Source organism: Meriones unguiculatus, chromosome 12 (genome assembly GCF_030254825.1).
Source record: "Meriones unguiculatus strain TT.TT164.6M chromosome 12, Bangor_MerUng_6.1, whole genome shotgun sequence".
Lineage (NCBI taxonomy): Eukaryota > Metazoa > Chordata > Mammalia > Rodentia > Muridae > Meriones > Meriones unguiculatus.
The window spans coordinates 21,517,064-21,541,041 of NC_083360.1; the positions used below are offsets into that span (position 1 = coordinate 21,517,064).

Sequence of the window (23,978 nt, forward strand, 5' to 3'; positions counted from 1 at the left end):
TATACTTCTCAGTGACTACATTTTCAGGGACAAAACACAGGAATTCCTAATTCCCACAGCTTTACTTCATTATGCTGCCCTGAATGCTCCTTATCTAAGCGGTGACATGACGCTCATTTCAGAATCCTGAAGAGCAGGGACTATAAGTGAGTACTGTCATGGCTGAACATGGGTTTATTTTTATAAGATGGCTGAACTGTCTATACGGTAATACATATTTAAACATCTTCATTTGTATGAACCAAATGGAAACATGGAATGTTTGGTAAAAACTTACCATTTAACATCAACAGATTGTCAGTTCCTGGATGCGGATAGCTCAAACGACCTTGAAAAAGACAAGAAAAGAAGAATGTGAAGATTATGAAGCTATCTGGAAAAAAAAAAGGATGGAGGTAGGTACAGTGAAGAAGAAAATTATTAAGCACTGTATATTTTTTAAAACCAGAAAGTTAATCTTTAACTCAAAGCATATTAACTTTAAAACCTTAAAACAAAATTATAAAGCTCATCTTACTTCCCAAAACATAAGATCGCGAAGTGATCTGAGAGCAAATGAAAATACAAGTGTTGGTGTCTACCTGAATTTTAAAGGCAGCACAGGTGCCCTAGTCTGAAAACAAACTGCTTTTTTTTTTTAAATAAACCCAATCTGAATTTTTCTCTAGAGTTTTTTTTTTTTTCCAAAAAAATAAAACTTCAATGAAGTGGATTTATATTTTGAAATCAAGAATAACTAAAAATTTAAAAAGAAAAATGAGACCAAACCTTTTATTCTTTTCAACTCAATGTGGTCTTATACTGCATATTTAAATGAAGAATTTCAAAGAAGACATTATAGGCTATTACCACAATTATTATAAGTGTATATCATTTAGAGCTTAAAAAATATTTATGAAGAAAAAATGAAAATACTAAGAAGAGTAACAAAATGTCTGCTCTAAGTCACTCTTCATGGAGACTGTTTTTATGAAATTTGAGAACAGTATTATGCGTGCTACAAAGATGGTATAGTGAAGACATGCTATAGCTCAGCTAGCATTTGCACAACATAATATTTGTTTGGCTAATGGTAACATCAAGGATGATCATTGCTACAGCTCATTAAAATAGAGGATGTTTTTCTGATATCTGACTCTGATACTTTATTTTTAGGCCACATTAAAAGTAAGTAGTAGAACTGCATTAAAAATCACCTCAGCATAGCTCCCCTTTAAAAGGGCAGTAATCCTACATGAAATTCACTGCCATCAGAAGAGTGAGCAAAAGCTTTTGATTTTGACATTATTCAGAGTACTGTATCCACCCTTACTATCCTAAATACTCTGACACAGATTAATATAGCCAATATCCTCTACAAGCCAGAGATTGTTGGCTTTTGTTGTATTTATGAAGCAAACTGATTATCTACTAATGTAAGGATAATTGGCAGATAATGCAGTTTTGACCATAAATGTATATATACACATGCATAAATGTATATATACACATGGTATTGAGATTCCCATATAAGCTTGCACAATATGATCTCTGGCACATTTTGATTTTGGATTCAATATAGTTACGAGAACTAAACAATTGTCCCTTAAAAGGACAATCTATTACGTCTTAGTTACTTCCAAGTTTCATGAAAGAAGTCATTAGGTAACTACATGAACTGTTAAATCAAGCTTCTATACTCTAGAAACATACAGTTATGTCTACTGTTCTGAAACCGTGGTATGGAGTAAGAATCAGAAAAATACACAAACGAGGCACAAGGTAGAATGATCTAGAAATTACAATTCTTTGAACTGCATTTTAGTAACAAAAGTATCACAAAACTTTAAAGGAGTCACAGTTTATTTCAAAAATAAGGATTTTCTTAACATTTTGTTGCATCTAATTAAATTTAGAGAATTATTTACAGCCACAAAAATTGCCATTTTTCTGACATGAGACTTAAAACAGTAAAATTTCTTCAAAAGTGGCAACCTATATCACTACAATTCTGTCCTGATAGAATGCAGTACTGGAAGGTAGTAGAAACCTAAGATACATCTTACCTACAATGCAGTCAAAGAGACAGAAACACAAAACTTGAATAACATTCACTCACTGCTGTAAGAACTATGTATGTACAGTACATCACAAAACAAAACACAAAGGAGTACTTAGCTGAATCCGGGAATGCAGGCCTACATGCTAGTATGTTATATTAAGTAAGTACAGCCTCTTTCCCTGAAGCTTTGTTCCACCGTAAAGACTTTATGTAGACACAAATAGGTTCACTATTCCCTTTGACTATAAAACAATCTTTTTTACATTTCGCCATTTGAATGGACTTTAAAGGGCACGGAAAATAAGTTCAAAAGAAAGAGCCCTATTTGTGAATGAATATTTATTTGTATGTTTGTTTTAAAATAATTATAGCTCATCACAACGTAATAAAAATAGTTCACAACGAAATGAGCAAATTTAGACTCAAATTATCTAATTATCTCCCACTACAGTGAAAATGTTAATATAACATTTTTTTTCAAGTCTGTTTTTTCTTTTTTTTATTAATTACACTTTACTCACTTTGTATCCCCTCCGTGGTTCCCTCCCTCCTCCCGTCCCAATCCCTCCCTTCCTCCACCCTCTGCATGCATGCCCCTCCCCAAGTCCACTGATAGGGGAGGACTTCTTTTCCTTCCTTCTGATCCTAGTCAATTAGGTCTCATCAGGAATGGCTACCTTGTCTTCTTCTGTGGCCTGGTAATGCTGCTTCCCCCTCAGGGGGAGGTAATTAAAGAGCAGGCCAATCAGTTCATGTCAGAGACAGTTCCTGTTCCTATCACAATGGAACCCACTTGGATACTGAACTGCCATGGGCTACATCTGTGTAGGGGTCTTAGGTTATCTCCATGCATAGTCCTTGGTTGGAATAGCAGTATCAGGAAAGACCCCTATGCTCAGATTATTTTGGTTCTGTTGCTCTCCTTATGGAGTTCCTGTCCTCTCCAATCTTAGGAAAGAAGTGGGAAATAATATAAAATTTTAAGTTAACTTTCATAGCTATGTTTTATTTATGATATCAAAACCACTTTTACAAGGAACCTGCCAATTGAAAGTAATAATGACCACATCTGTGGGTTTATTATACACAAGGGGCTTTTATGGGTACTGAACTGCCAATTATTTAATCCTGCTAACAATCCCTTGAATTTGATACTATTTTCTTGCCATTTTAATGGGAAGATACTTTATCACAAGAATGATTAAGTCACTTGCCTGAGGTTTCATCATTGATAGGAATGACTGACAGAATAGGAACCTATCTGTCCTGATTCTCTTCTGACTGCCTTGACCCCGAGTTCCTATTGATAACAGGATATAGGAAGTCATGCATAGAGGGTTCTAGAACACTTAAACTTCAATGCAAAAGAATACATGAGAGAACATACTGCTTTAAACTAATTCCTCGATAGTAGTCTAAAAGGCTGGTGGCCCACAAACTTGACACTACTGCTTACCCATAACAACAGGACACCAATTTCCCTTATGAAAAGAAAGGCCCAGAGTAAAAAAATTATACTTCTCAGTTTTTTGCCACACTGTGTGAAGTCTGGTCAAAGGATAAAAGATAAAAGTGGGATGTACAATTTTTTGAAAATATCCTTTAAAAGGGAATTTCTTTTGTTCTGCTTGCTGAGGAACAGGCAGATGGCTACACTAAGGGTGCCCTAGGCCAGGAGGCAGAAACAGGAAGTTCCATATAACAGAAAAAGTGCAAAGGAACTTTAGACGTGTTAGTCACTATTCTATTGGTGTGAAGAGATACCATAACCAACACATTTCTTTAAAAAGAAAGCATTTAATTGGGGACTTGCTTACATGTTCAGGGGGGTCAATTCATTATCATCATGATGGGGAACAAGGGGAAACGCAGGCATTCATGGTGCTGAAGAAATAGCAAAGAGCTACACCGTGATGAAAAGAGAGAAGCAGGCACTAGGCGGGGTGTAGATGTGACATCTCAAAGCCCACTCCTAATGACACATCTCCTCCAAGGCCACACCACTCCAACAAGGCAACATTTCATATTTCCCCATCAAGTAGACGAGCCTATGGAGATCATATTCATTCATCCACCACATTCTGCATTCTCCACTCTACAAGACAAGCCACCATTTTTTCCTGATAACCCACAGGATCTAAACTTACAAAGTCTTGAGGCAAGTCATCCCTTATAATTTTAAGCAAGCTTGTGGAATGATCATTTCACATACAGCCACAAATAATGAATAGGTGCTACTTCTAGGCATTTCTATATTAGCATTAACATGGGGCTGGTGGGATGGCTTACTGGGTAAAGGTACTTGCTGCCAAGCCTGAAGACCTTAGTTGAGCTCTGTGACCATCATGATGGAAGGAGGGATCAACTCCCACAGTTGTTCTCTGACTTCCAAATGTTTTCTAGCTATGGGTGTGTGTACACACACAGGCACATATATACAGGCACAGGCAACCCACACAAGGAAACAAATAACTGTAAAAAATTATAATAGTAAGTAATTTAAAACATTTTAAAGCATACACTTTAAGTTTTTACATGTCTATGAAAAACTGGAGGACTTAGAGTATTTTAAAATAATTTTATTAGTCTATCACCACTTTAAATAATGATGCATGCACACACACATATATATGCACACAGGCATGTGCACATGCGTGCATGCATGCATTCCTAAGCTCCTGTTGGCTATTTAAATGTATATTGCTCAACCCACGTCTACAGATACTTGATTTTTTTTAAAAGTAGCCAAAGAGATATAATGGAAAAAAGATAGCATCTTTAACAAATGGTGCTGGTCTAACTGGATGCCTACATGTAGAAAAATGCAAGTAGACCCCTGTTTATCACCCTGCACAAAACTTAAGTCCAAGTCGATCAAAGACCTCAACATAAAACCAGACACACTAAACCTGTTAGAAGAAAAAGTAAGGAAGAGCCTTGAGCTCATTGGCACAGGAGACAACTACCTGAACAGAACACCAATAGCACAGGCTCTAAGATCATCAATCAATAATTGGGACTTCATGAAACAGTAAAGCAAAGGACACTGTCACCAGACCAAAACGACAACCTACAGACTAGGAAAGGATCTTCACCAACCCTCTATCTGACAGATAGCTAATATCCACAATATATAAAAAACCCAAGAAGTTAAACATCAACAAACCAAATAATCCAATTAAAAAATGGGGTACAGAGCTAAACAGAGAATTCTCAACAAAGGAATACTGAATGGTAGAGAAACACTTAAAGAAATGCTCAGCATCCTTATTCATCAGGGAAATGCAAATCAAGACAACCCTGAGATTCCATCTTACACCCATCAGAATGGCTAAGATCAAAAACTCAAGGGAAAACACATGCTGGAGAGGATGTGGAGAAAGGGGAACCCTCCTTCCTCCATTGCTGTTGGAAATGTAACCTTGTACAACCATTTTAGAAATCAATCTGGACCTTTCTCAGAAAATTAGGACTGGTACTACCTCAGAATCCAGCTATACCACTCATGGGCATATATCTGGAATATGTTCAACTATACCACAAGGCCATTTGCTCAACCACGTTCATAGTACCCTTATTTGTAATAGCCAGAATCTGGAAATAATCTAGATGTCCCTCAACCGAGGAATGGATATAGAAATTGTGGTACATTTACACAATGGAATACTACTCAGCAATTAAAAACAAGGAAATCATGAACTATGCAGGCAAATGGTGGGAACTAGATCATCCAGAGTGAGATATCCCAAAGCAGAAAGACACCCCAGGTATATATTCACTCATATGTGGATATTAGATATACTCCTAAGGAAGATGCTCAGTCCTCATTCAGAACTGCAAACAGGATAGACACTGGAAGCAGGAGAAGACGGGGAACAGGACAGGAGCCTACCACAGAGGGCCTCTGAAAGACTCTACCCAGCAAGTTATCGAAGCAGATGCGGAGTCCCATAACCAAACTTTGGGCAGAGTGCAGGGAGTCTTATGGAAGAAGGGGGAAATAGAAAGATCTGGAAGGGACAGGAGCTCCAGAAGGAGACCAACAGAGCCAAAAACCCTGGGCCCGGAATGGGGCTGCAGAGACTGATACTCCAACCAAGGACCATGCATGGAGAGAACTGAGACCCACTGCTCAGATGTAGCCCATGGGCTGCTCAATGTCCAAGTGAGTTCCCTAGTAAGAGCAGCAGGCACTGTCTCTGAAATGAACTCAGTGGCTGGCTCTCTGATCACCTTCCCCTGTGGGGTGCAGCCTTACCAGGCCATGGAGGAAGAAGATGCAGCCAGTCCTTATGAGACCTGATAGGCTAGGGTCAGATAGAAGGGGAGAAGGACCTCCCCTATCAGTGGACTAGGGGAGGGAGATAAGGGAAAAAGAGGATAGGAGAAAGGGACTGAGAGGTGACAAGGGAGGGGGCTATAGTGGGGATACAGAGTGAATAAATTGTAATAAATAAAAAATTAAACACCTCAAAAATGTATACTGAGCAATTGGTTACATAAAAAAAAAATACGACAACTTTTTTAGGATACTTTTTCTTTCTTAGACAAAGTATCAGAATCCATTACAATAAAGCAGTTGGCACCTTATTCTTTACAGTGACTATGCTGGCCTTTTTGCTGCTTCTCTTATGTGTCAGGCACCCTGCCATTGCAGGATATTTCTGTCAAGAGTGGCACCCCTCAGCATAGTCATATCTGTAGGTGCTAGGTGGCAACACACATCATCCTGTCCCCAACGGCAGCTTCTTTCTTCCTCTAGCACAAATGGCATCACATTTTAAAAAATTATCTAGTTTTCTTATCATCATTGCTCTGTTTAAAAACAAAATATCTTCAAAGAGTAGGGCTTTCATTTCTTTTCCTGGTTCTAGAATCTACAACAGAATGACATATAATACATTCTCAAATATTTGTTAAATGAATACATCATTTTTTTTTTTTTTTTTTTTTTTTAGTGTTCAGACTTTATTGGTTCAACCAGAAATAGCAAAGGCAACGTAACTACTATTCGGGGCCGTCATGCACAGACGCGAAAGCCACCTTTCGAAAGCTGAATACATCATTTTATTCTCTGACATTAAATACAAATTTAACTAAAAGCGGTTATCTAACGATGTATTGTACGTTGATACCAGCAACAAAGTTACCAGGAATAACAAAATATTAGGGTCTAAAAGTTTTGTGTTTTAATCTTTGCCAAGATAATTTCTCCCCATATCTAAGCCAATTTTCTTTATTGAAAGCAGATATATTCTCTTATAATTGGTTGTCTGTCTGCATTTTCAGTTCTAATTAATCCCGATGTGAAAATATTAAAGAGGAAATTCCAGAAATAAACCATTGGTAAATTCTAAGCTGTGTTCTCTTCTCAGTGGCACCATGACCCAACCTGCCCAGGGTGTGCATCACCCTCTATCTACTGCATTCATGCTGTGTTCTCTTCTCAGTAGCACCATGACCCCAACCTGCCCAGGGTGTGCATCACCCTCTATCTACTGCATTCATGCCGTATTCACTACTGGTCACTTTGGCGACATCTAGCAAATCAGGCTACCCTGGAGCCACAGTGTTGAGCTATTTGATGCTATTTTTAGTAGTTTCAGCTATCGCTGCTCTTTATAACATCAATGACTCTAATTTGTTCCTCATCAGTGACGAGAAAATTACTAAAATTCACTGTTACCCATTTTGTCAACATTAAGAGAAAACTAAGTGGCATCACATATTATAGTCATAAAGAACCTAGGTTAGCGTTAATATTAGACCAATAAAAGAAGAAAGGCGCAAAGGCACAGGTGGTTAAAAGCACCAACCAAGACTACCAATGTCTACTACTTAAGAGTTGACACTTGGCAGTAATCATTAATAATAAGCTACTGGTATCCAAACAAAAAGTATGGATGAATAGTTACGTTCTGGTTGTAAAAAAAAAAAAAATGTGTTTGATATGTGGTCAATGTAGAGGTGTATTAACACACACACTTATGAATTCATACCTGAAGACAACTAGCATTCTTTCTTATGTGCTTTCAATAAAGCACTGCTCTCACTGTTTGGTTTATTAATACAGTATTTTTTCACAATCTACACCTCACCTTTACTTGTATGTCTCAATACCTTATATGAAGTTCCAAAAATACACTTGGAATTAACATAGTCATTACCTACCTTGAATAATTCCAGTTTCTAATCAGTTCCAGTGTGTAGGACAGTCATTTCTAACCCCACTTCTCAAATCTTTTTTTTTCTTTTTATAATTAAAAGAATTCTTTACATCCTTGTAGCTCTGTCCCTCCTCCACTCCCCTCCCCCTTCCCTCTCTTTTCCCATCCACCCTAGCTCTTCAAGTCATATCAGGACTCATGTGTGTCCTCTTCCTCTGTAGTTTCGGCAAGGCCATCCCACCAGGGCGAAGTGATCAAAAAGCTGGCAACTTGAGTCCCTGTGTGATGCAGTCTCAACTTCCCTTATTAAAGATCCCACATAAAGCCTAAGCTGCCCATCTGCCGCATTTTGAAGGGGGCCTAGGCATAGTTCATGCACAGTCCCTAGTTGGTACGTCAGTCTCAGCCAGCCCCTCTGGGCCCTGGTTGGTTGGCTCTGTTGGTCTTCTTACAGAGCTCCTGTCACCTCCAGCCCTCTTCCTCTTTCCTTCCACTTTGCCACAAGACTCCCTACGCATTGCCCAATATTTGGCTCTGAGTCTCTGCTTTGAGGCAATGCTATAGAGCCTCTCAGAGGACAACTCTGTCAGGCTCCTGTCTGCAAACTTAGCAGAGTATCTTCATAGTGTCAGGGGTTGGCACTCTCTGATAGGTGGGTCTTTGGTTGGGCAAGGCCTCTAGATTCAACTTCTCACTGTTGGGTCAAGATCCTAGCATAACATTTTCATCTAACCATAATATGCTGTTCATCTTTGTCTTATTATCACCCTATACAAACAAACACCAAGGATATAACTGTATCAACCAAAGTATAACAGAGAAAAAAAGAAAACACTAAATTTAAGTCATTAAATTTATCTATGATAATGAATTCTAGTTATCACATTAAAACTAATATGAAAACAATATTAAAATCAACTTGAGCTATTGGCTGTAAACCTTCCACTATGAAAGAAATTGTGAAAATAAAAATAATGCTGACAACTACCAAAAACAAAACAAAACAAACAAAAAAAGCAAATGGGAGACCAAGTATTTCTAGGGGCAATTATAAACTGTTATGGTTGGCAATAAGGACCATTCATGATTTACAATGGTAGAGAAACATACCATAGCACCATCTCAGTGTAGTATTCAATATGAGATGTTCAAAAGATCATTTTTCTGCCATGCAGGAATGAACTCATGGCTTGGGAATGCTAGGCAATAGGGGACTCTTGAGCCACATCCCTAAACCTTTATAAAACACTGTGGTAAGTGCTCTGTGCACATGTAAAGTACTCTTGGTTGACATTTGGTAGATTAGGTGTGGTAAATACATTTTCGACTGACAGTATTTTCAGCTTATAAATCAAGGTGCATATATATGTGTGTGTGTCTACAGTCACAAAACCAAACATATTTAGCATATTCTGTGGAAATAAATGCATATAAAAACTCACTTATGAGTATTGCATTTTCACAGACATGAAGGGCAAAGTAAAGACGGATGCCTGGCCACCGTTCCCATGACACAGTCTCATTTGAAAGATACTTAAAAAAAAAAAACAACTAGGAAGCTGCTACAGTTGAAATAAATGAGATACTCTGAAAGGAATCTGATTCTAATTCTTTCACACAATATAATCTACCCTGGGTAGGGACACAGAAGCTTCCTCACTAAGGAAATACAAAGCTGACTAGGGACTACAGTCTTCCAGTTAAACATGGAGGAAGAAATACTTTTATTTCCCTCTTTATCTTTGTGTATCTCCTAAAATGACCCCTGTTGACAGGGAAATTGAATGGAAAATGAATGGAAAAGATCACAGGAGAACCACATTAACAAATTTTTGGAAGCTGTAAATTTTAGAAGTAAAACTATGAATCGTAAATCACTGAAAACACAGCCCCAAGCCATTTGTGCATGGGGAATGTCATCTGGAAATAAGCAGACCTAGCAAGGATCATCACCAAGAACTCTGGCTAACCCTGACGGCAGAGGAGAACTGAAGGCAGGAATGCCGATGAAGGCCTATTCATTTTCAAAAGCACCAGACAAGATACACAGCCAACTTCTTGGTTCTTCACAGAGCACTACAAAGCTAGACTCATAAATCCCACAAGAAATCACTGGGAGACACGCAGCTCTGCTCCCAGACCACAGTGAAAGGTCTAGATCAGACATTATTGGTATCCTATGCTTACTGCACTCACTACTAGTTACAGTTAACTGGATGTACAGTAACGCTTTGACATACCAAACTGAGAAATTGTAACTCTATATTGTTCTACCATCCTCTTAAAAGAAAAATCAGTGTTTTTGTACATACAAAGATTCAAAATTTATGTCCTATCAGTGGGACAGATACTGTAAAGCACATCCAGCAAAGCAAGGTGTAGGTACCATTAAGATAAGGACAGGGCTTCCAGCTTAGTGGTTTTTGTTCTTCTTCTTGCTGTTGCTTTGGTTTTTTGAGACAGCGTTTCACTGTGTAGTCCTGGCTGTCCTGGAACTCACTCTGTAGACCAGGCTGATCTCAAACTCAGTGATCCACCTGCCTCTGGCTCCCTGAGTGCTGGGATTCAAGGTGTGTCACCATGCCCACTCCAGATTAGTGTTTTTATGGGATTCCTGAGCGGGTCTCTGGTTCTTGCGCCTTCTCCTGGGCTCTTTTTCTTCTGTTTGCCTTGTCTAATTCCAATGTATTAGTTTTTGTTTTTATCATACTATATTATATAATGTTATATTACATTACATGTATTACATTATATTCCCTTAGAAGCCTGCTTATTTTCTAATGAGAGACAGAAAGGGGGTGGAGCTAGAGGGAGGAGGGGTGGGGAGAAACTGGGAAGGATAGAGGGAGGGGAAAACCATAATTAGTATATACTAAGAGAGGGGGAAAAAGATGCTGGTGTTCGTATACTGTATGGCAATTTTGAACAGTGTTAATGTAGGAAGAAACTGGGAGGTGTACAGGGAGGAAAAAGCATAATCAGGGGCATATTTTATGTGAGAAAATAACCTATTTTAAATAAGAGGGAAAAATAAAGTCGAGATTAAAAAAAAGACAAGGACATGGAGATCACAAGACATGGCCTCCACTGGGTGAAGCATTTCTCAGTTACTAAGTCCCAAGTGACAGCTACACAGGGCTACGGGGATACCGCCAGACATATGAAACACAATTACCTGAATGGCTACTTGATGTATCTGCATGCTTTAAAAGAAGCTGTACAAATGCATTTGGGGTAAATTAGTGATAAGTATTTGGAAAACTAATTTTATAGTAACTGTGAATACAGAGCAGAAGTAATGCTAAGAACAGCTGAGCTACAGCGCATCCAAAGATAATATTGAAAGTTTAAAAAAATACATAAAAACAACCGAATAAGGAATCAGCTAAAAAAAAATGGAGAAGTCTCCAAGCGGATGAAGGGTGAGGGAGTATAAGTCTCTGGCCATATCTGACTTAGCCTTTGTCCATACACATCCTAATTATAAAAACATTTAGAAGCTTGGGAGAGAAGATGATGAAGATTGCAAATATTTTAAGTTACACACAGAAAAAGAAAAGCCTGGAAAATTGTACAGTAAGATGCCAATTTTATTTAGTTTGCAGGCCTATTAGTGATATTAAAATTTGTTAGTTTCTAGTTCTCCATTAATGAGTAAATCCTTTTTGAAATAGGAAATATTTTTTTATTAATTACACTTTATTCAAAATAGGAAATATTTTAAAGGATTAAATGTTATGCTTTTGAAGAAAAAAAAATTCTAAGACCCTGGTTTTCATAAGAATACAAAATTGATATGCCCAATCATTCAAGTACTTCATTTTAGCATTGTACACTATATATGAGATGTTTGCTATATATAATAAGAATTTTACTGTTTTATTATCCATTTAAAAGATATAAACTCCTATTTTAAATCACAAGAAAAATGTGTTAACGTTGATGCCACTTTCAAAAGAATATTATTTACCTGAATTGGCACAAATGCACTGGAATTTCTGCATGGTAAGGCTTTGGTTTTTAAAAATGAAGTTTTAGTGTTATAATTCAAGTATTCAAGATAGAAGGGCACCTATACTCTCAAATATTGCTATTTGACATAGTCAGCTACCTATAAAGAAATAAGACTTAAAAATATCTACTCCTGTTATATTTCAATTAAATTTTCTCAGACAAGAGCTTTTACATAGATACTCTAACAACAGAAGTTTAAAATTGCACTTTTATAAATTGTACTTTCATAATATAAACTCCTCAATTCTGAGTAGCTACATGGTAAAATATTAAGTAAAAGATACAGAAGTTTAAACAACAACAGAAGTTTAAAATTGCACTTTTATAAATTGTACTTTCATAATATAAACTCCTCAATTCTGAGTAGCTACATGGTAAAATATTAAGTTTCCACCTATGAGAATGACTGTTTAAAAGTTAGGATACAATTAAGAAAATGTTTATGTATTTTATTTTAGAGTCATGACTTTTTCCCACCAAAAGACAATGGTCATAGGAAAAAGAAAAACCAATGGAATATGTTGGGGGGTTAGTCTGGTGCTTGTAGGTTGATGCTAATTGCTAGCCCTCAAGATCTCCTCACTGCCAGGATACACCTATCCTTGTTGCATAAAGCTGCCTAAGACATTATTCCTAATTGGTTGATTAAAAGGCCTAAAACCTGGACAAGGAAGAATGAGGTAGGCGTGGCTAAGGTTCCTGGGCTTTGGGAACAGGAGAATCAGTGGAAACAGACAGAAGGACAGTAAGAAAGGGGGAAGGAGGACATGCAGGATATGTTACTGTGGAGAAGGAACCGCGTGGGCCCGGAGGAAAGACTTCAGTAATGGTGTGGAGAGGCCCAGATGAAAAATATAAGCAAGTATTTCTAAGATTATGGATGGATGGTAGGCCAGGTAGGAAGCGTTAAGCGGATGGCATTGGACTGGGGCTGGGGGTGGATAAGGAGGTTACTAAAATAGCATAGGTGAAAATACCTGCCCAAGGTAAATATAAAATTCAGCAGGTGTCTGTATCTTATTAATTGTGATAGTGGGTTAAACAATACCGCTGTGATAATCACAGGGCTAATAATAAACAATACATAGCCCAACATGAATTATATATATTATATTACAATGGGAATAAGAGAAAACATATTAAAATATCATGTATTCTTTCATAAAATGAATGAATGCACTTTAAAAAAAAATCACAGAATCTAAGAACACATCTTTCTTTTTTCTTTTTATGGGTTTGGTTTTGAGGTTTAGGTAACCTCAAACTCACAGGGATTCTTCTGCCTCTAGCCTTCCAAGAGGTGGGATTTATAGAACAGGCTACTCATCTCCACTAAAAACAGCATTCTAGTATAGAATCTAAAATGTTTGAGGCCAGAAGTATTTTAGACATTATGTTTATTGTTGAATTTTAAAATATGTAATATTTATAGTTACACAACGCATTCATTTGATATGGGATATAAATCCAAATATTAAATTCATTATGTTTTACATACACGGTCTGAAGATAATTCTGTACAACATTTTTATTGCAACTGTTTTGACTATGACATACAAGGAAATAAAATTTTCTACTTAAGGCATCAAGTTCTATATTTTGCAATATCTGGGATTCTGAATTTTTAACATATATCTGATTTTGGCATATATACCCTTTTGGTAGTTGTAAAAATTTTCGCTCCAGGAATCAGACATAACTGAAGAAAACCAGTCAGTTTTGAGATTGAATTCCTGACAGGTGGAGTAAGTACAGCCTTGTGGGGTAGTTACAAAACCATTTCACATGTTTATCACTGGTGTGTGTGTACATATGTATTGCAATTTATTTTGCTTTAATAAAAAATGTACTAAACTAAGCATTCCCATTTTCCATAATTATTTTTGCCCTTGTTCTTTATACCTGAGTTTCTAGAAATGTGTTCTTCATAAAATATACAATTGTGGGGAGGGCCTCTGTCTACTCAGAAGTTCCTAAATTCTAGAATATAATTTCTCATACAGGAGGCTTCAAATTTATCTAAGTTTGTTTGTTTGTTTTGTGTGTGTTTGGGGGGAGGGCTTTAGACTTTACTCTCTTTTATTAAGTCAATGAGAGAGAAAACAGAGGGCAAAATGGGAAGATGGAAAGAATCGGGTACTCCACAACCAGTTCAGAGGTTCTTATCTCTCAGGGGTAGGCGTCTAAAGTCAGCAGGGTTTCCTGCTTCCAGAGTTATAAGCACAGTAGTTTTATCAATGAGTAATAAAGCTCATACTGGGTAATAAAGACTAAGTTTTTAACTCCTTTGAAAAGCATGCACTTCAAAATATTTGTTGGCATAAAATCACATTCTAAGTCCTTGTTTCTGAATTCTCTTAAACTATTCAGAGAACACTGGAAAAGTCATTATGACCAGCTGACACTGATCATCTCAAGAACTGTTACACAAACTGTATTTCTCCCTATAGTCTTTAAGCCAATTTTCATGAGCTAAAATTCAATCTTTTTATCCTTACAGTTTGAAGGAGAGCACTGTGTTTAAATGCTTACACAGTAAGATTTTTTTTTTTCAAATTGTTGGGGGCAGGAGGAGGAGGGGGTTTAACAATGATCTGTCTTGTTCTTTGTTCAAAGGGGAATGAACCGACTCACACAAACATAAGATCATCACAGGCTATTTTAAGCAGATATGCAAATATAAAATTTCAAAACTATGAAACTGTACTTGGCAAAGCATGATTTTCTTTAGGCACTTAAAATAGTTTGCCTAGACTCAAGACAGTCATTTGAAATAGGGTGTCAGCAGAGAGAACACGCCGAAGATAAATACAGCAGTTGGGTCACAGGCACTCACAATGTGTTTGTGTTTCTGATTCCCCAGCAAAAGACAGCACATGCCTGACTACACTGAATGAGCCGGGTTATAACCAGAAGTGTCAGGTGGCCCTAAACAACAAGCTGAGACCAGTCTTTCAGCAACTCAAAAGTGACAGTCTCATGCATGCTTTTTCACGTAATGACGCTTCCTTCTCAGTTACTCTTCATCATTGCTCTACTCCAGTTTTGTATCAGAGTTTCCTTTACTCCACATATAAATTAAGAATAACTTTCCCTTTATCACCCTCTCTAAACATCTTACTTCTCCTCCACGCTATTTCCAGCTTCTATAGGTATATGTATAGTTTTGGCACAAGGTCTGTCTCTTTCCCAGCAGGCTGTCCTTTCCACAGGAATAGAGAATTTGGCTCTCCTCACAGTGTATATCCTCACAGTGCACAGTAAGCAAAGAGTGCAAAGTTGGCACAGGAAGTTCCATTCCATCTTTGGCTGCCACTATTTGCTATCTGTACATCTCGAACAAGATGAGAGTGTTCCATGTCCTACAATACACCATAAAAACCTCCATCTTAAATTGGAGGTGGGTGCTAGAAAAAGTGAATAACCAGAACAAAGGATTCTGAGCAAAGTGGGATGAGAGGTCGCTTCAGTGAGCACAGTCACTTAGTTCTCAGCCAGATTAGTAACCCTTTACTCTTTCTACATTCCATACGTCCAGGTGACTGCTTTCTCCCAGCTGACAAACACTCTTGAGTACTTTATCTTTTCCTTTAAACTAATGAGTGGAAGTAAATGAGAATTTACAGATTTGCCTTTGACCCCTCAAGAATTCAGTTCCCGTAATGGTTCCCACCAGTCCTTGCTTCTTCATGTTTACATATCTTGAGCCACATTTGCTCCTTTGTTAGGATATTGTGGAAATGAGGGTGCGAGATTTCTCAGGCTAGGCTCTAGGACACTGACATTTACACTGATCTATGTCATTCACTCTAGGCAGCAGGGGTAAGCCAAGGTAGCACCAGCAGCCATGCTGTGAAGAGGCTAAAGCAGGCCTGTGGAAGGTCCAGATGGCAAGGAACTGAGGTTTGTTTGTTTTTCCGATAGCTTTACAGTAACTTTCCAACTATATGGAAAAGAATCCTTCAGCCTAACTGAAGCTTCGGACTTAGGATCAACCAACTTCTTGACTGCTATCTCATGAGACCCTTAGCCAGAAATGATAATCAAGTTGCTCCCCAATTCTAACCTTTAGAAATTACATAAAAATAAATGATTATTTTTAGTTTTAAGCTAAATTCTGAGTTATTTTTCAACAATAGACAAGTAATACAATGGCTTATTACAACAGAAAGAGAACCAGAAGCTAATTTTAAAATTTGCACTTTCCATCTCCAGTCTATTGGTAGATCTTGTGAGGAAGACAAAGCAAATAATGGTTTCACGGACAAATAAAATAGGCTTCATCTTGCCTCTATAAGAAACACGCTTGCAGTTTGTTTGTGTATTAAGCAGGGGAAATGATTTTCTGAGATAAAAATAGAAGAGAAGAAAAAGTTCTGCCCTGAAGATGAGGAAAGGAAAGAGGGGGAAACAACAAAAGCACTGGTTAACCCTGGCTGGCTCACTCTACTTTCTATCACCTTGCTTGGACAAGTTGTACAGAGGTCCAGCATCCCCATTCCCATAAAAGTGCAATGATCATAATGTGTGGAGAAAGAAAATATATCATATGATAAGGCAGGAAACAGTGGAATGAACTAGTAAATAAAAGAAGAAAATCTAAAAAGCAGGCGTGCTCAGGTAAGAGTGTTTATAATTACACAATGGCAATAGAGGTAGCCTTATTTCTTTATCCTTCACAGAGATGTTCTCCCAAAAGTTCTTTTCCCTTTTCTGGCGTATTACATGTGAAAAATAAAATACTCCAGTTAAGATACAGAAATTGGCCAACATGGTGATCGGTAAAAGTTGTAGAATGATTATGTTTTCCTTTCTTTTCCAGAGCTGAAAAAGATTTTTTTTTCTTACAAAAAGTATGAATTCCTCGTAATTTTAAAATCTTTATTCTTAGCAACATTCTGTTGCTTCATTTCCTTTCTGGTCCTCTCTCTAGCTGCCCTTCTACTTTGTAAATTGCACAGGCTAGAAAAACAGATAATGAGTAGTGTGGCAATGACCATTGTCTTTAGCATCTTCCAGATGCCTTGTCAAGAGAGACTAGGAGTGTTACTCCAATGTCTGTTTCTGTTCCTGCCTCCAGATTTCTGTCTTGAGTTCCTGTCCTGACTTCCCTTGTGATGGCCTAAAAATTCTAAGATGAAATAAAGCATTTCCACCCCAAGTTACTCCTGGTTATACTATTTTATTACAGCAATAAAAACTGTAGCTAAAGCATTAACACTGTTTGTGGCAGTAACTATTTGCTGCTGCTTTAAGTGGCTAAAGTTTGGAAGATTTGCGATATGAATTAGACAACTAAGACCACTCTTTCCTCAAAGTGATACAATTGCAAGATTTTTACCACTAATATAAAGGACAACAAGAGACAGAAAATAGCACACATGAAATCAGAATGTCAATGAAATTTCTTTACATACAAGTTAGCTTATATATATATAAGTGCTAATTTTCAATAAGCAGACAAACTAATAAATGATATGAAATCGATGCTATAAAATGCCACCTACCCTTAAGAGGATCGTGCTCTGCTCTCATGATATCAATAAGAGAATTTTCCAGAGAGTGCATATTCAAGCTATCATACATTCTACTTCGATCCTAGAAAAGAAAAAGAAAAGATGTAACAGCTATGTAATTTTAAAGGAAAAGTTAAAGACATTATATGAACTAATCTCTGACATAAAAGAGGATACTTGATTAATACATTAGCACTTCACTTGTATCCCAAGAAAACACTGCTACTTAAGGATCTGTCAAAGACAATGTCTCTGATTGATGGAGAATATTTAACACGTTCATCGCTAAAACATATAAAGATTAATGTGATTTCATTGGCAGTATTAACTAAACACAGTGAAATAATCTCTCTGGTCAATTTCTTATAAATATTACACACAGAAAAATTTTCAGTTGCTTCTATTTTTATCATATTTCCAGGAAGACAGATATTGGCACTTGGAAAATAAGTATCTTGGAGAAGAATTTAACAATTGCACCACACTTTAAACATCTATCAGACACTTGACTTAAGTCATCCAAATTGCAAAACAACGAATGCATAAACATCCTATACAGTGAAAATCAAATTGAGCACACTAGTATCACAAAAGGATGAATGCCTAGCGTATTTACATTCGAATCTCACTCTCTATAGTGCTTCCACTTTTTTTTTTTTTTAATCCTCCCTTTCCTAACTCTACTGCAAAAAGGCAGGCACCAGGAGAGGGGAGGAGGAGAGAGAAGGCACTCTCAACTCAGGTTCCCACTTCCCCAATTCTGAGAACTGCCTTCTGTGTTATCAGCAGTCTTGTTTGCTGAAAGCACAATCCCCTTGCTTGCTTGCTTGCTTATTAGGAGGCACTCAGTTCTTTGGTGCCTATAAATTTACACTATATTTTGCTCAACACATACTCAACGAATATGCAATAAAGTATGTGTGTAACTAGCCAAACAAGCTTCGGTTCATGCCCTCCAAAGTCTGGAAGTCTTTTTCCAAAATATTTCAACGGTATTCCCTCCAATTTTGTTGTATGCATGAATGTAAAAATTCATGTACATTTGGAGGAAGCAGGAAAAGCCAAAACTCTCAAAATGACCAGCACGGCAAACAAGAAAAGAATCAGAAAAGTAAGCCCATAGTTTCCACAGAAATCAAAGTAAAGCAAGGGTTAACCTGGACCAACATGTTTCAAGTTATACTAGAAGTTTTCTAGGATTTTATGCACCCACAGATAGATTTACATATATTGTTTTCTTTAAAAAAAAAAAAAAAGTTTATAGCATTCATAATTTTCCTAAGGGAGCAAAAATCCAAAAAATAGCCAGAACTAGGTCTTTAGAAAACTAAAGAAAAACAAAAGGTTTGTTTATTTATTCCCCTTTGATGTTTAATTAGGGTATATGCTTTTTAAAGCTGGGGAGCCAGAATCAGCACTGTAGACTAAACAAGGTGCTATCAAGGAATTAGGAAGAGTAAGCACTAACAGTGAACCACGCAAAGATGCTAGAGAAGTTTACGTTCTACCTTTATCACCAACGACCTACAAGAAAGATCCTAAACACACAACATAACATCTATCATGCTCTTCTCTAGAACAAGTAAACTTGGTAAGGGAGACCAAAAGAATCAATGAAATGTAGCGGTGCTTTCCAAACTTGAACATGCTTCTCCTGAGTCTGACCCAGTCGTTCTTAGGTGACAGTGAAGCTACTGCCCAGACCATATCATAAACAGCATTAAGCTTTGTGATTTTCTATGCCACAGAATATCTTTATACTGCGGCTCCATCTTCTAGAAAATACCCTTATCAGACAAAATGGTGCCTATAGGCCACTTAAAATCATAGGGAAAAAAAAAGATCAAAAGTATTGCAACAATAAATGACATAAAATGGGAGAGAGGGTGGCCTTTGTGTAAACGAGACCTATACGGTTATCCGTGTCTCCATTTTCTCACACCTGTTTCTATTCTACAGTGTGCACAACCAATGGATTTATCTTCCTGGAATCTACCACTAAACTTCTAAAGTAGTTAAGGCTAGGGTCCTTCTAATCACAGACATCTAGCTCTCAAATGACTGTAAAATGAATACTTTTCTATCTCTACTATACTGCTTGAGTGTAAAGACTACTATTAAAATGTTAATTATAAAAGACTAAATCTCAAAATCTTCTATAGAATCTGCAAATTGACTAAACTGGGGCAAGAATCAGATACCAAAATAGCTCTGCTAGCAAATAAATTTCTTGCTACTAAATGAAAGACATGCTACAGTTGAGAACTATCTTTTCAAGACAACAGCTTAAAACAAATCATATTTAGCTATAAAATAAATGTGTTCTTCAAAAATACAGATTTATTCATCTAAATTGTCATCACTTTAATACTATAAGGAAGACTTGAGGCAATTCAGAAATAAAGAGAAGTACAACAGTCCGGACACACTCACAAATACAGAAGTTCATGGCAATGAATCTTATATTTATCATTATATGGCTATCTAAAAATCAATAAACACCTCAGAAAAAAATCAGACTCTGAAGAAAAGTTCAATTACAACCCATTTTACAATATGAAAATGATATGGCAATAAATTAAGTGGATTTTTACAGAAATAAGACAGCAGTCCTACAGTAACAAGAAAAAAACAGAATAATTGAAAATGCATAGTCCCCTGTTTAAAGTCTACTGTTTATGTCACCATTTTTCTTTACCCACACATTAGGCACAAGCCCATGTGGGAATAAAAAGGTAGGCAGGTAATATTCCAAAAAATATTCCAGGTAAAGGACTAAGGCTAAAACAGAAAATACCCTGTGCAAGTGCCCACTGAGCAAACACGGCTGCGAAAGAACATTCTTCAGAGCTAGCCATATGTGAGTTTGAAGCTCCCTACATTCCTGAAGTCCAGGCTCCCTGAAGCAGGGGCCACTGCGTCAACACATGCTGGTCTTGCTCTACGACCATACACTGCTCCGTAGGGAAGCCCGTCAAAGAGCCATGTGACATATTTTCTTAAAACAACATCTCCAAGGTGTGAGTCGTTATTACTTCATATCAGTTTGAATGTTTGATTGTTGGAAAATATCTCCAATTAATTCCAAGTAATTTCCACTATACACAGCAAATATCCAGTACTGAAAACATTTAAAACTGCCCAGCAGGTAGCAGACCAGCATATACTGATAGGTTTCCTCAGGGCGTACTGCGGAAGTGCCACATATAAAATCAATAAACAGCCTTAGATAAAAAGGAAATTTACTTTGATTTAAAACATCTAAGTGCTCACAAATAAACACTTGTGATTTAAAAAAAAAATCTCATTGAAAATTCTATTTTGAGAAAACTAATAAACAACAGTTCTGAGCATGGTTTCTTACGAAATGCTAAAAGCATTTTCAAAGTAACGAATTTTGGTCACACCTAATGTATTTCCATTTCACAGGTGATAATGACAGGGACATCCCAAAGTTGAGAGCATCCTGAGCTACAAAGTAAGATACTATTCTCAGCAGCAAAGAGAAAAACAAAAGAGAAGATTTTGCTTAAGAGAAATTAGGAGAGATATCTAAGAAGGGGGCTGGTCAGGTAGCTCAGCTGGTATGGTGCTGGCCTCTCAAGCATGAGGTCTGATCCTCAGACACATGCAGGATACGGCATTCTGGAGAGTTCTAGTAATCCCAGGGCTGCAAGGTGGAGATGGGAGGATTCCTGGGACTCACTGGCCAGTAGGCCCTGCCTAATTAGTGAGTTCCAGGCCAGCAAAAGACCCTGTCTCAAAGGATATGGGTGGCAATCCAGAAGGATGACACCTCATCATCCTCATCCTCATATGCACACACACGTAAACACATGCATACACACATGCACTTAAAAAAACTATATATGCTTTAAAAAGGTCTTAACTTTGAAGTTTTTTTCATGCAATTTTTTAAATTAAAAATATCAACCTATAAAATTTTACTGAAAAAAAAATGAAATTAATTCACATGAAAATATTTTTCCATTTACTACATCCAATTATGTGTTCAGATTTTGTCATAGGTCACGGCTGATTGTACCCTGGATTAAGATGTTAGGTCTGTAATTTATTATATTGTAGACTTGATTCATTTCAGACTAAAGGAAATAAGTTAAATGGTTTAAAATAATGTACTTAATATTAAAAACCATAGGATCAAAAAATTAAAAAAAAGAACCCTTCTCAGATATTTAAGTGATTAAGCATTATAAATATTTTATTTTTTCTGAATATTGAGATTACTTCACATTTTGTTTCTGGTGCCAGTTTACATATCCTCTTTTGTGTTTTTAAGAATTCCAAATAGCACAAGCTTTTGTGGAAAGATGGACTCAGAACAGTGTGTAATAACGACCATCTGAATACTTAAAGAATACTTAAGAATACTTAATATATCCTCATTATTGCCTTTTATCCCTATATATATACTTGCATTGTCTTAAGGCTTTAGTCTCCCCTCCCCCACAGATCCTAAGCCCATTATATTATTAAAAAAAAAAAAAAAATGCACGCTGGGGGTCAGAAGGACTGGAAGACCAGGAAGGAAAAGAAATGCCTACACAGATCAGAGACCACGTAAAAGGTGGCCTGCAAAGGTTTTACGTGGCATAATTCAAGGTCCTCCTTTATAGATGAGGCTATGACCTATGGATCAAAGCCAATAACCTGTGGTAAAGTATGCAAGGAAGATGACAATTCAGGTTTTGGACTGTCTTTCCTTCCAATTCAGTTCAATTTCCATCACCTCTTTTGATCCAGCACTGAATTCACCTCACATCACACTTCCGTACAAATACTAATTGCTCAACAGTTTATAACTGCTCAACAGTTTACCAGAAAGTATTATCTGTAAGTAACAAAAAAAAAAAAGTCTACCTAACATCCTAAATTATAAAACAGGCAAAAGTGCAGTGGCTTTGAAGTCTAAGTAGGAAGGCTAGAACATCTTACTCCTGTCAGTCCAGGAACTGAGTCTGAAAATGCGTCTTTCACAAGTCACCTCCATCTACTCTAGTGGCAAGAGCTCAACGAAACACTGCAAGCCCCACCCACCCTGACTCATAAAGACTGCTGTGTCACAGCAGAGCCCACTGCTTTTATACTTACACTTGAAATAATTATGTTCTTTCCTCTCTGAAAATATTTCCCTTTCCACCTTCAAAATAATTGCAATCACTTTTCTCTCCCAACTTAACTTCTTTAAAGCAATCATGGATTCAATCTGAAGAATATGACAGTGCTACCATAATACAAGTGAACTGGGACTGAGTGAAAGAGAGAATGGAAGCAGATGAGTGGCAAGTTTACACTAACAAGATAACGAGCTGAAAAACACAAGACAACTACTATTTTTACGCTGAGACCCCGGCAGGACAACTTTGATAAAGAGGACGGGCTGCCTAAAACAACAGCTAATGACTGATTACTCGGACTCAAGTCAGTGTCAGTCCTCCAGATTAGAAGGCTATTTATAAAATGTTTTGTTATTAATCTGCCTATACAATCTTTGAAAATTCAGTTCACATTAATAAATTACTTGAGGAAGAGCCTTAGCTATGGATTTCATAGCTCCACTCACTTAACTTACAAAATTTTAAAATGAAGGTTAAACTTGGGCTCTGTAAGAAAAGCTCCTCAAATATAAAGGACTGAGGTTTTTATGTCCTCATATAATAATCCTCATCACCTGGTACAGTATATATTTAAATTCAGTCTGCAAGAAAGATAGATAGGATTTTTAAATCAATCATATTGAAGATAATTTGTAAGATATAAGCAATCATAAATGTAGAATAAAAAAATACTATACCATAAAGCTTTTTTTATTAAGGTTAAAAAAAAAAAAAAACACCTAAATTAAAACAGGTCCTTTTCAGAGGTATATCTCAAAACAAATGCATCAGACTTCATGACAAACATTTACTGGAAGATTTCTTGAAACATGAAATGTAAAGCTGAGTGTTAAATACACAATATTATATTTTAATTGCAGATAAATCTGAGAGAAAGACAGCATCTGTTTAGTTTGACTGATGTTTAAAGTCAGGTGCTCTTGGATATATAATTAATTTATTGTAATAAAAACAAATTTGTTATGATTTCAAAATATGACTACAAATCTTTTATATTTAAACATAAATGTACTAAAAGAATTTAAATCAAGTGACGTTTAAAAACTAAATTGGTTTAATAATTTCTGACATATGCTTAAATGGCATAATTGAAAAGCAAATG

At 36.8% G+C, this 23,978-nt stretch overlaps 1 protein-coding gene across 8 annotated transcripts in view; it reads right to left on the reverse strand.

The window, feature by feature from the left end:
* Cpeb2 (cytoplasmic polyadenylation element binding protein 2) overlaps positions 1–23,978 on the reverse strand; it is a 60,786-nt gene that overhangs the window by 31,509 nt on the left and 5,299 nt on the right. For all 8 annotated transcript variants that reach the window (XM_021638719.2, XM_060365378.1, XM_021638720.2 and 5 more), the window contains 2 exons: positions 17,730–17,820; positions 278–328 (listed from right to left, as the gene is read on the reverse strand). In XM_021638719.2, coding sequence (XP_021494394.1) covers positions 278–328; positions 17,730–17,820 — 142 coding nt within the window. The remainder of the gene's footprint in view (positions 1–277; positions 329–17,729; positions 17,821–23,978) is intronic.